This window comes from Emys orbicularis, chromosome 1 (assembly GCF_028017835.1).
Source record: "Emys orbicularis isolate rEmyOrb1 chromosome 1, rEmyOrb1.hap1, whole genome shotgun sequence".
NCBI classification, from domain to species: Eukaryota; Metazoa; Chordata; order Testudines; family Emydidae; genus Emys; species Emys orbicularis.
In genome coordinates, this window is record NC_088683.1 from 255,294,995 (window position 1) to 255,308,472 (window position 13,478).

At 42.1% G+C, this 13,478-nt stretch overlaps 1 protein-coding gene across 1 annotated transcript in view; it reads left to right on the forward strand.

Annotated features, from left to right (window-relative positions):
- SH3RF3 (SH3 domain containing ring finger 3) overlaps positions 1-13,478 on the forward strand; it is a 390,314-nt gene that overhangs the window by 297,174 nt on the left and 79,662 nt on the right. The window contains exon 4 of the mRNA XM_065421958.1: positions 4,573-4,926. Coding sequence (XP_065278030.1) covers positions 4,573-4,926 — 354 coding nt within the window. The remainder of the gene's footprint in view (positions 1-4,572; positions 4,927-13,478) is intronic.

Consider the following 13,478-nt stretch of genomic DNA (forward strand, 5'->3'; position numbering starts at 1 on the left):
ATCAGAGGGACATTGTGAAGAAACTTTATTAATAGTTTTAATTTGTTTTTAACTCCAGAGTACGGTGAATACATTTTTCTTTCCTTACCATTGTATCCTTTTTTATTAAGCAGACATTGATTTCCCCCCTTTGTTTTTAATGGGGCTTGAATTCAACATGACTTCATTGTTTATACCTATGTTTGCAAACCAGAATCCCTGATGTTTTCATTAGGTAACTGTTTCCACAAAAGGCCCATAGAAAACATGAAACATTGTTTTTCTGGAGATCTTACATAAATTCCACTCCTCAGATCAGACTGGCTCCAGTTCAACAAAATACTTAGGCATGTGCTTCACTAGAAATGCTTGAGTAATCCTATTCTTATTCAGCAAAGCACTTTAGTCCCATTGATGGGACTTAAGAATGTGCTTAAATGTTTTGCTGAATCAGGACCACAGAGAAGTTGTGTTTTTGGTCAACTGGACATCACTCAAAAGCAAATCTATAACCAAATACATAAATAACCAGAAAAGCTCTTTTGCTGGTATAACTGCATCTACACTAGGGTTTTTGCTGGTATAGAAATATAGTTTAAAAAAAAAAATCACACGCTTAAGCAACATTACTATATTGGGAAAAGTTCCTAGTGTAGATACAACACTTCTGCTTCCTCCTTGCTCCATAGTATACTAATTAGCTATTAGCCTATGCCAGTAGCAGATTATGACACACACACACACAGTCTGGCAATCCATGCTTGCCATCATATAATTTTTCCTCTATTGTCAATTCCACCTGCTCTGAGGAGGGAGGAAGTGGGCGAATAGTCCTGCATACTCCTGCGCACCAAGACCCAAGGTCTATTAGGCCACAAAGAGGCATAAGGGGAATTCTTACTCCCATGTATAGGTATGTAGTCCAACTTACAATGTAGCTCAGTCTTGTATCACCTCAATTTTGATAGCATTTGCACCCAATCCCTTTTTAACATGCACATATGAGATTGAAATGTCTGCGAGAGAGAGAGAAAATCATCATAATGTGTTCTGCAGAAAAGTAAAGTTTATCCGGAGTCTAATAAAACAATTTTGGCAGCAGGGTAGTCCTGAATGATCCAGCTTAGTGCTTGTACCTTTGTAGCCCATGTGGTAAAGGCTCAAGTAGAATATCTAAAAGCCAAATAAAGAAACGGAGGGGGAAAAATAGCACCTGGTTCATTTTGTATGACCTGGTGATGGACTGTCTTTAGCTAAATGCCAGAGTCATGGCAGCTTATATTGTGAATTGTTGAGCAACGAGGCTCAGACCAAGGTCAGCAGATTTTTAAATGAAATGGAGCTTGATCATTGTTCCCTTTGAGAGCGAAGGTTGTGTGGAGGTGAACTAGCCCCTGAAGGAAACTTGTTTTGAGAATATCATTGTCTCTCAGACAAAACCAGAAAAACCAAACCCCAGTTATCAGTGCAGTTACCACTAGAGTGAGCATTTCCTCATAGGGAGGGGACACAGTAACCCTACACGCTGACGCTTGTTATACAATTATCTTAGCCATGTGTGACCCAAAATCAATTAACTGAGCCCCTATAGACAATCTTACATAAGGAGCAGGTTTCATGATATGTCACAACCTTTACATGGTCCTCTCCAATAGATCTTTTCCTTCCTGTCACAAGCCTCCTATAGAACTTCACCTAGCAAGATTCTGAGCACTCTGCCCCCAAACTGCAGGACTACTCACATGCTTAAAGTTAAGCATGTACTTAAGCACTTTGTTGCATCAGGGTCAGAGTGCTCGGCACCTGGATCCTGTCCAGGGCCGGCTCCAGCATTTCTGCCACCCCAAGCTGTGAAACCAGGGTCCTATCACAGAGTCCAAAAAACACTTTATTAAACTCTGAAGATATTCCTAGCCCATTTGATACTCACTAGCAAAATAGTTCATCACATTCTGTGGCAGAAAAGAGACTTATCCATCTCATAAATTGTGGTAGTGCCTCCACTTCCCTCCTTAACATTTTTAAATAATTCAGTAAGGGTGTCTCCATTGATTGGGTAAGCAGAGCTGCAACACCTACTTAAGAGAGAAGAACCATCTGGTTTCATTGCCACTTGGAGCCTGCTGGCAAATATTAGGCTGTACTAATTTAGAACATGATGAAGTGGGAAATAATGGACATTCTTGAAGAATCTCAAATGGGATCAGCTGTTATAGGCAAAAACTGGCAGGTGCAGTGCACAGTACTGGCTCCTGTAATGGTCCCATATTGAGGAGTGCAGCTGGTAAAATGGCCTTGTAATTGAATGGTATCAGTTACTCCCCGCAGCTATTCCCAGCACTGTCAGTAGCAGTACATCACTAATTGGAGGTGGTTGTTTGGCTGGTGAAGGTTGTCAGTGGATGAAAAATTACAAAGTGTTTATGTTTATTTTCTGGATGTTAATGTTTTATCACCTCTTACTTGGGAATGAGGCTTTGTAAACTGGAGACAGGCATCCATAAGACCTATGAGAGCTATGGAAAAATGCTGACCCGATTTATTTATTTATTCATTTATTATTTTAGAACTCTGTTACAATGATTTGGAACCGTCAAGCTGTTCCACAACAAAGCTACATAACTGCATGATCCTGTTACTCTTGTCTTGCCTCCCTCTCTCTTACTGTTACCTTCACTTGCTGTGTCTTGTTTTTAAATTTGGATTGTCAGGTCTTCAAGGCAGAGATCATGTCATTCTGTATGTTTGTGCAGCATAATGAGGCCTCAAGCTTGACTGGGGTGTTTTGGTGCCACCCTAATAATTAGCATTTATTAATAGCAATACTGTAATAAAATTCATATTCATCCCATGTAATATTGAGTGTACTCTGGTTTAGATGAACCTCAGAGTGCTAGTATATGAGAAGATGTGCAGGTATTTACTTAGTTAACCTCGTTCATATATTGATTCTGTTCATTAAATGCAAACCCTATTGTGTGGTATTCTAGTTTAAGATAAAGGTCTGTTGGCTGAGTCATACCATCTCCTTAGCCCCCAGCTGTTAGCACCCCTTGTGCCTTGTAGAACAGTGAATATGGTCATCTCTGTGTGTCTAAAGAATTTCTAACCGTGTCAGAAAGGTTCTTTCCTATATGCGTTATATTAGCTGGCAAGTCAAGAACCTCAGAGAAATGGGACTTCCACATAGCATGTTTTCTGCATTTTTTAGGGGCAGGGCCACCCATAGCTGTTAAATTGATCATGAATAGTTGGTGGAGAATAGACATTAGTGGTATGCTGCCTCCTCTCCAATGTCTGCCTTCTATGTGCACTGTATGCTAAGTTTGAAACTGTAGGAGAGAGTCCTTGGGAATAATTTTTAATGTTTCCTGTTTATTAGGCTTTGACTGTATCTTGTGAGAATAGGTGCCTCTGTGATACTGCTCAGTTGAAATGATACAATAGGAAAAAGCTTTTGCTTTAATTTTGTACCCAGATAAAAATATTAGTTATGTTTAAAGAAAAAATATTAGAGTGATTTTGGAAGAAATGCTCTTGGTCTGACAAGCCTAGAGCACATATTTATAATAACCCTGGGAAAAGTGAGATATTATACTGGAGACATTGGCAGGGCATAGACAAAGTGATATTAGTGAATTCTTTAGTAGCATTTACTGATACAGCAGCATGGGTACATAGGGTAACAAACGCATCATTTTATTCAACACCAACAATTTTGTTAAACTTAGCCAGACGTTGCTGGCCTAGCATTTGAGATGAGAGAGGCATTGTCTGCAAAAAGAATCTAGCATAGCGCACTCTGCACAGGACTAGGGAATGCAGGAAGTATTGAGTTCTAACCCAAGCTGTGACAATGGCTCCTTCTGTAGTCTCAGGCAAATTACTTCTGGTTACATTTTGAAAAGTGGGCTGTAGTTTTGGGTTCCTCCATTTCTGGCTGCTCAGTTTTAGACCATTGGCCTGCTTTGGCTGTGTAACGGGCCTTAAAGTGGGTATAAATTATATTCCCTACTATTTTGTTTTTTTCTTCTGTTCATATCACTTGACATGGATAGAAATACTATACTGTCTTCTTTAGTGCCTTGGGGAGTTGAAAGCTTGTAGCTGCTTTCAGGAAACTGAATTCTTTAGTCTGAATTGTACTGACTTGTCTGGTACACAAGTCAATACAAAATAGCAAAATTACCATATTATGGATTATTAGTATTTAAACAAAAATTTCCCAAGTGCACAGTTTGTCCAGCAAGTAGGAATAGAGCTCCTCTGGGGTCAGTTCTAAAGCCTGCCGTGTATTTAAGCCCACATTTAGGCCCAAAATCTGATACTCTTACCCACGTTGAATAGTACGCTACTCGACGAATAGTCCAATTGATTTCCATGGGATTACACTCAACATGGGTGCAAGAGTATTAGAATTATGGACTTCCACTATTTATTTTTAAACGCTCAGAAGGATTTTGGTGCTTCTGTAAGTGAAGTCCTAATAGCGCTGGCATGAGTGCAGCATTTGAACTCGCAGGTTCAATGGCTAGATGTGACAGTTCTTTAATTTCCCCATTCTTCTTTTTTTTTTTTTTTCTCTGCACTTAGCTCAACGAATCAGCTAAACAGCTTATAGAGATGGACAAGACATACTTAGCTGCTGCATCTGGCTGTGATGTCCCTTTGCCATCTGACACCAACATGGCAGTAAATTTGGCCCAGTGCTCTACTTTAAACAATACAGGAGCAGTCAGTGCCATTCAGCGGCATATTGATGGCAAGAAGAATGCCAAGAAACGCCACTCCTTCACTGCTCTCAGTATGACACACAAATCCGCTCAGGCCATGCATAACAGGCATTCCATGGACATTAGTGCTCCAGTTTTGATCAGCTCTAGCGATCCCCGAGCTGCTGCCAGAATCGGAGACTTGACTCATCTTTCATCCAGTGCTCCAGCCCAGGTAAAAAATGCATCACGTAACTGTAACGCTGAGCTGAGGAAGAGATAAGGTCTGATAAATAGCTTCATTTATTATACCTGCAATATCAGGGTCACCTACCTAAATACATGGATGTGGTTTATATATAATTAGACATTGTGCGCGACACTTTGCTGTTCATTGACCTTTTTTTTTTTCAATGACACCACTTCAGACCGCCCTAAAATGTTACTATTCGATTTTAGTTCTCTAAGTAATAAACGTGATTAGGGTCAGTCATGTTTCACTTGTAAACAAACCCCTATTTGGGGAGATTTCAGACTATGCTGTAACCATTATCTTTAGACTTCAACTGAGCAGAGTGTGTCTCAGCCACAGCCCAATTCCTCCACCCCTAACCAAAATTTCAAAATAACCACTCTGTCCATTTGTAAATTACAGGAGCGTGAATCAAATAACAATGAGCGATTTCTAAATATTTTGTATGTTTGCTGAACTAAAAAAGTGACAGCTGAGATTTAAATAAAAAAATAAGGTGAGTGCGGTAGTATCTTTTATTGGACCAACGTCTGTTGGTGAGAGGGACAAGCTTTTGACCTACATGGAGCTCTTCCTCAGGTCTGGGAAGGGTACTCAGTGGGTCACAGCTAAATACAAGCTCAAACAGATAGTTTAGCATTAAGTAGTTAGCACATAGGGCATAAATCCAGTGTCTTTATTAAGAGCTTGTCTACACTGGCACTTTACAGCGCTGCAACTTTCTCGCTCAGGGGTGTGAAAAAACACCCCCCTGAGCGCAGCATGTTTCAGTGCTGTAAAGCGCCAGTGCAGACAGTGCCCCAGTGCTGGGAGCCGCGCCCCTCGTGGAGGTGGTTTTTTTTAGAGAGCTGGTAGCGCTTTAACGTTGCCAGTGTAGACAAGCCCTAAGACCATGATTTTTAGTGTCGAGCAAAGTTATGAATTTAAGCTCCCAGGTTCATCTTTCGAAAGTTTTGTCCAGGTTTCCTTTGAGGATGAGTGAGGACTAATAGGTCAGATATAGAGTGATCACTTTGTAAAAGGTGTCACCCTCGGGTGATGTGGTGTTTTTGTCTTTTATCATTTTCCTGTGTGAGTTCATTCAAGAGCACAGTGATTGTCTGGTTTCACCCACATAGTTGTTATTGGGGCATTTAGTGCACTGGATGAGGCACACCGCATGTTCTGATAGGACCCATGGATCTTGAAAGGTGTGTTGCGGGAGATATTGATCATTGTAGCAGTGGGGATACATCTGCAGGTTTTGCGTCTCTTGTTCTGGCAGTGTCCTGGTCTGTGGGGGGCTTCTGATTGTGAGCTTGGAGAGTTTGGGGGCTTGTTTGAAGGTCAGAAGAGAGGGGTTCAGGAAAGATTTCTTTCTGGATGTGGTCCCCATTGTGTATGGGTTGTAGTTGTTTGATGATACCCCATAGGGTGACCAGACAGCAAATGTGAAAAATCGGGCCAGGGAGTGGGGGGTAATAGGAGCCTATATAAGAAAAAGACCCAAAAATTGGACTGTCCCTATAAAATCGGGACATCTGGTCACCCTAATACCCCATGATGCACCATATAGATTCCAATATAGGGTGATACGTGACAACTAGGAGTGCTAACTACTTATGCTAAACTATCTGTTGTCTTGTATTTAGCTGTGAAACTCTGAGTACCTTTCGTAGATCTGAAGAAGAGCTCTGTGTAGCTCAAATGCTTGTCCCTCTCAGCAACAGAAGTTGGTCCAATAAAAGATACTACCTCACCCACCCACCTTGTGTCTCTAATATCCTGGGACTGACACTGCTACGACAACACTGCATTTAAAAAAGAGTCTTTTCAAAGAGACTAGTTCTGAATTTATCCTAATCATTTTTGGTGAAGTGTACATTTAAAAACACGGTAAAATAGTCAATAATATTTACTGTTGTAAATTGGCTGTAGAACACACGCAGATGATGTGTCTGCTACTCCATTGTTTTACCCTTGTGTAGTCATTTACACCTGTGGGGTAGAGTGGGGCAAAATGCTGCCATTGTAATGTGATAGTATTTTGTTTCCCCTTTGTACAGGCATAAATCACTACACAAGGTGTAAGGGACTGGAGAATATTGTCCAGTGTGTTAGACTAACTGATTATAGGAATGCACTACATTTAAAAAATTTAATCCTGAGAAGTAATCTGATTATTTTCAAGGACAAAAGTAACATGGATTGTATTCTCACTTTCTGTTATATAATGGAATACCTACTAGCAATCCTGTCATTCCTATCGCTGAACATGAGTAACATCCTGGCTACTCAACAGGGCAACAATATCACTATGAAACTCACATGCTGGATGCACATTGCAAAGGAACATTTAATCTTATAGTAGTCATGTATAGATAGGGCTCCGTGTCTGTCACAGAGGTCGCGGAAGTCATGGATTCCGTGACCTCTGTGACGTCTGCACTGACTAGTGTGATTGACCCCAGGGCTGCCTAAGCAGCTGGCTCCAGGGTCAGCTACTCAGATGGCCCCAGGGACAGCCACACTGGCCGTTGCTGGAGCAGTTCTGTAACCAGTTGCTCGGGCAGCCCTGCGACCAGCTGCACCGGCTGCTGCTCTGGCAGTCCCGCAGCTGGCCCCGGAGACCGCCCGAGCAGCAGTCCCTGGAGCAGCTGGAGCTACTGCTGCTCATCAGCCCCTGGCAGTGGTCCCCCAGGACGCCACCCCCAACAGTGGCCCCAGGGCGCTCCCTGCAGCAGCTGCCCTCCCCACAAGATTTAGTCAGCGATATTTATAGTATAAGTTTTGGACAGGTCATGGGCTGTGAATTTTTGTTTATTGCCCCTGACCTGTCCATGACTTTTACTAAAAATACCAAAGACTAAATCGTACCCTTAGTTATAGATTAGGGCTGTCAGTTAATTGCAGTTAACTCATGCGATTAACTAAAAAAAATTAATCACGATTAAAAAAATTAATCACAATAAATCGGACTGTTAAACAATAGAATACCAATTGATATTTATTAAATATTTTGGATGTTTTCTGTATTTTCAAATATATTGATTTCTATTACAACACAGAATACAAAGTGTACAGTGCTCACTTTCTATTATTCTTTTTTATTACAAATATTTGCACTGTAAAAATGATAAACAAAAGAAATAGTGTTTTTCAGTTCACCTCATACAAGTGCTGTAGTGCAATCGCTTTATCCTGAAAGTGTAACTTACAAATGCAGATTTTTTTTGTTACATAACTGCACTCAGAAACAAAACAATGTAAAACTTCAGAGCCTACAAGTCCACTCAGTCCTACTTCTTGTTCAACCAATCACCAAGACAAACAAGTTTGTTTACATTTACAGGAAATGCTGCTGCCTGCTTCTTATTTACGTCACCTGAAAGTGAGAACTGGCATTCTCATGGCACTTTTGTAGCCAGCGTTGCAAGGTATTTACGTGTCAGATATGCTAAACATTCGTATGCCCCTTCATGCTTCGGCCACCATTCCAGAGGACATGCATCCATGCTGATGACGCTCATTAAAAAATAATGTGTTAATTAAATTTGTGACTGACCTGCTTGGGAGAGAACTGTATGTCTTCAGCTCTGTTTTACCCGCATTCTGCCATATATTTCATGTTATAGCGTCTCAGATGATGACCCAGCACATGTTGTTCCTTTTAAGAACACTTTCACTGCAGATTTGACAAAATGAAAAGAAGGTTCAATGTGAGATTTCTAAAAATAGCTACAGCACTCGACCCAGGGTTTAAGAATCTGAAATGCCTTCCAAAATCTGAGAGGGACGAGGTGTGAGCATGCTTTCAGAACCCTTAAAAGAGGAACACTCTGATGCAGAAACACTAGAACCCAAACCACCAAAAAAGAAAATCAACCTTCTACTGGTGGCATCTGACTCAGATGATGAAAATGAACATGCGTCGGTCCGCTCTGCTTTGGATTGTTATCGAGCAGAACCTATTATCAGCATGGACACATGTCCTATGGAATAGTGGTTGAAGCATGAAAGGACAAATGAATCTTTAGTGCATCTGGCACGTAAATACCTTGTGACGCTGGCTACAACAGTGCCATGCGAACGCCTGTTCTCACTTTCAGGTGACATTGTAAACAAGTAACAGGCAGCATTATCTCCTGTAAATTGTAACCAAATTTGGTTGTCTGAGCGATTGGCTGAAGTAGGACTGGGTGGACTTGTAGGCTCTAAAGTTTTACATCATTTTATTTTTCAGTGCAGTTATTTTTATACATAATTCTACATTTTTAATTCAACTTTCATGATAAAGAGATTGCACTACAGTACCTGTGTGAGGTGAACTGAAAAATACTTTTTCTTGTTTTTTACAGTGCAAATATTTGTAATCAGAAATAAATATAAAATGAGCACTATACACTTTGTATTCTGTGTTGTAATTGAAATCAATATATTTGAAAATGTAGAAAACATTGAAAAATATTTAAATAAATGGTATTCCATGATTGTTTAACAACGCGATTAATCGAGATTAATTTTTATAATTGCGCAATTAATCGAGATTAATTTTTAATCGCTTGACAGCCCTATTATAGATCAGTAATAATTTATTTCTATAAGAATCATAGGACTGGAAGGGACCTAAATCTGTAATTTACCAATACTGTGTTTGCCAAGTAACTACTAGTCAGAGACTATGACAGGATACAATAATAAGCATACTGACTGATTTCAGTCATATCCTCCCTTCACATGTAATAGTGGGGGGAGCCCATGCAAATTTTCTTGAAAACTCCCCAGAAGTCAGAGAGAAACTTTTGAGGTACATCCTCATGAGTACATCCTACATGGGACTGGCGGGGATCTGATAAGGCAGGGACGGGAGCAAAACTCACAAGTGATGTGGATAATGTGTATGTTAGACTGACACATCCTTAGAGCTACGTATAGCCACTCCCTCAATGTGTAAGAGAGTATCACTTGTTGTAATTTACAAGTCGAGGAGCTGGAAGATGTAAGCTGACATAGCCTCCACCGTACTCGAACATGTACCTTCTTACACCATCTTCCATATTCTTGATGACAGGTTTCAGAGTAGCAGCCGTGTTAGTCTGTATCCGCAAAAAGAACAGGAGTACTTGTGGCACCTTAGAGACTAACAAATTTATTAGAGCATAAGCTTTCGTGGGCTACATCCAAAGAAGTGGGCTGTAGCCCACGAAAGCTTATGCTCTAATAAATTTGTTAGTCTCTAAGGTGCCGCAAGTACTCCTGTTCTTTTTGCATTGATGTGTAGGTTACAGTTTAGCTTCCCTTTAAGCATCTGTAGAGTAAGGGAGGATCAAATTTGTAGCTGCATTTCCCCTTCACCTGCCCTCTCCAGAACCTTATGGCTGTAAATTCTGCCCATTCTGTTCATTTCTAGCCTGAAGAATGGAGATGAGAATATGGCCCACACAATGCAGTACTGTGCCAAAATATGTAATTATGCCATGATAAATTGTGACAGCTCCATCAGTAAAATAATACTAAGTACTAAACATGGATCAGGGACCTTAACATATCAGATAAATCACACACATTTTAGTTAATGTAGAAATGACATGTTTGGACTTCCCAGAGATGTTACAGTTTATCATTTTTTTGTTCTTGAATTAATCAAAAAGAAATTCACACACACTCCGTTAAAATAATATGAAGGTTTGTCCTGAACTAATAACCCAGGAAATTAAAACTTAAACACAAAGACCATCCCTAACCTACCCCTTTTTGAGTAGAATTTGTCTGTAAAATTCCACCCTGCTGAAAAATCACTGCAGTACTTAGGTACAATGGGTGGGAGCAAAAAAGACTTTTACCTTAAAAGTGACTGAAAATCTTTTGTAACAAAATGTTGTTTGTTTCCAAATCATTAAGGGCCAGATTGCAATGCCCTTACTCACACTAATATCTTACTCCACCAGTATTCCATTTGACTTCTTTGCGACTATGGTGGAAAAAGGTACTCTTCACTGTGAGTAAAGGGATCATAATCTAGCCCTGTGATGTGGACACAGTGCAATCAGTGTGTGTACTTAGATGCACAACCAGTGCTGTGGCACAGTGCAGCCATGCAAATGTTGTAGAAGATATACCTGAGACGCATTGATGATATTTTCATCCCCTGGACAGACGACCTAACTTCCCTCATAGATTTCCATGACAAATTCAATCACCACCCATCCATTAAAGTCTCTCTAGAACATTCCTGCACCAGCATCAGTTTCCTGGACACCACAATCAGCTTCAACAATGGAACCCTAAAAACAACTATTTGCAAGAAACCCACAGATCACCACACCTACCTTCACAGATCCAGTAACTGCCCCAAACACACCAAGACATCTGTTACCTACAGCCAGGCAATCAGATACATAGGCGCCGACCCTGTGGGTGCTCCGGGGTTGGAGCACCCATGGGGAAAAATTGGTGGGTGCTCTGCACCCACCAGCAGCTCCCTGCCCCGCCCTCCCGCCCCAGCTCACCTCCACTCCGCCTCCTCCCCTGAGCGCGCCACATCCCCGTTTCTCCCCCTAGCTCCCAGCGCTTGCCGCTGTGAAACAGCTGTTTCACAGCGGCAAGCACTGGGAGGGAGGGGGAGGAGGGGAACACGGCGCGCTCCAGGAAGAGGTCGGGGCGGGGATTTGGGGAAGGAGCCCAATGGGGCAGGGAGGGTTGGAGTTGGGGTGGGGACTTTGGGGAAGGGGTTGGAATGGGAGCGGGGCAGGGGTAGAGTTGGGGCAGGGCTGGGGGCGAGCACCCACCGGCGCCGGGAAAAGTTGGCATCTATGCTCAGATACCACAAAATATGCTCTGAGGAGAAAGTTTGGGATACACGCCTTAACAGACTTAAAACTGCCTTCACCAAACAAGAATGCTTCACCAAAAAAGGAGATCTCATCATGGAATGGGCCACCCAAATACCCCAAGAGAACTTGCTTCAATGCAGGGGGAAAAAACCCTCTGACTGCATATCCTTAGTTGTCACTTGCCACCCCACACTGGAACCCATACAGGGTATCATTAAACAATTACAACCCATACTCAATGGGGACCCCATCCTGAAAGAAATCTTTCCCGGAACCCCCTCTCTGCCCTTCACACAACCTCTCCGCCCCGCAAGCTCATCATTAGAAGCAAGCGCCTCACAGACCAGGCCACATCAACTCAAAGTTGCATCACATCCTGCCAGAACAAAAGATGCAAAACCTGCAGACATCTCTCCACTGCAACAATGATCAGTACCCCCTATCACACACCTTTCAAGATCCATAGGTCCTACACATGCCTATCACACAACATGCGGTGTACCTTAATCCAGTGCACTAAATGCCCCAAGAACAACTATGTGGATGAAACCAGACAATTACTATGCTCTCTAATGAACTCACCCAGCAAAATGAGAAAAAAGACAAAACTACCCTATCACCCATGGGCGAACACTTTTCACAAAACAGTCACTCCATATCTGATCTCTCAGTTCTCATCCTCAAAGGAAATCTATACTGGGAATTCAAATTCATTACTTTGCTAGACACTAAAAATCATGGTCTTAATAAAGACACTGGATTTAAGGGTTATTCCAACAATCTGCAACCTACTAACCCCCTTTTTTGGTCCTATGATTGCAGAGGTGTTAACAAGCCACTTCACCTTGAATTGTCACTTAGAATAAGTGCTAACTACTTATGCTAAACAATCTATTCCACCTTGTATTTAATTGTGACACTCTGGGTATGTCTACACTGCAGTTAAACACCTGTGGCTGGCCCAAGTCAGCTGACTCAGGTTCACGGGGCTTGGGCCACAAGACTGTTTAATTGCAGTGTAGATGTTCAGGCTCGTGCTGGAGCCAGCCTGTGCTCTGGGACCCTGTGAGGGGGAAGAGTCCCAGTGCCCAGGCTCCAGCCTGCGCCCAAATGTCTATACCTCAATCAAACATCCCCATAGCCCAAGCCCTGCGAGCCTAAGGGTAGGTCTATACTTACGTCCGGGTCCGGCGGTAAGCAATCGATCTTCTGGGATCGATTTATCGCGTCTTGTCTAGACGCGATAAATCGATCCCGGAAGTGCTCGCCGTCGACGCCGGTACTCCAGCTCCACGAGAGGAGTACGCGGAGTCGACGGGGGAGCCTGCCTGCCGCGTCTGGACCCATGGTAAGTTCGAACTAAGGTACTTCGACTTCAGCTACGTTATTAACGTAGCTGAAGTTGCGTACCTTAGTTCGAAGTGGGGGGTTAGTGTGGACCAGGCCTAAGTCAGCTGACAAGGGCCAGCCACGGATGTTTAATTGCAATGTAGCCATATCCTCCGAATAACTTTCCCAGACTTGAAGAAGAGCTCTGTGTAGCTCAAAAACTTGTCTCTTTCACCAACAGAAGTTCATCCAATAAAAGGCTACCTCACCCACCTTGTCTTTATTCTAGGGTTGATATTTACTTCACTGCAATATTTTTCTTTACCTTTTCACAGCACTGCATATACTTTTTAACACATACTTGCCCACAAATATAAAGCACTGCTGTATTAT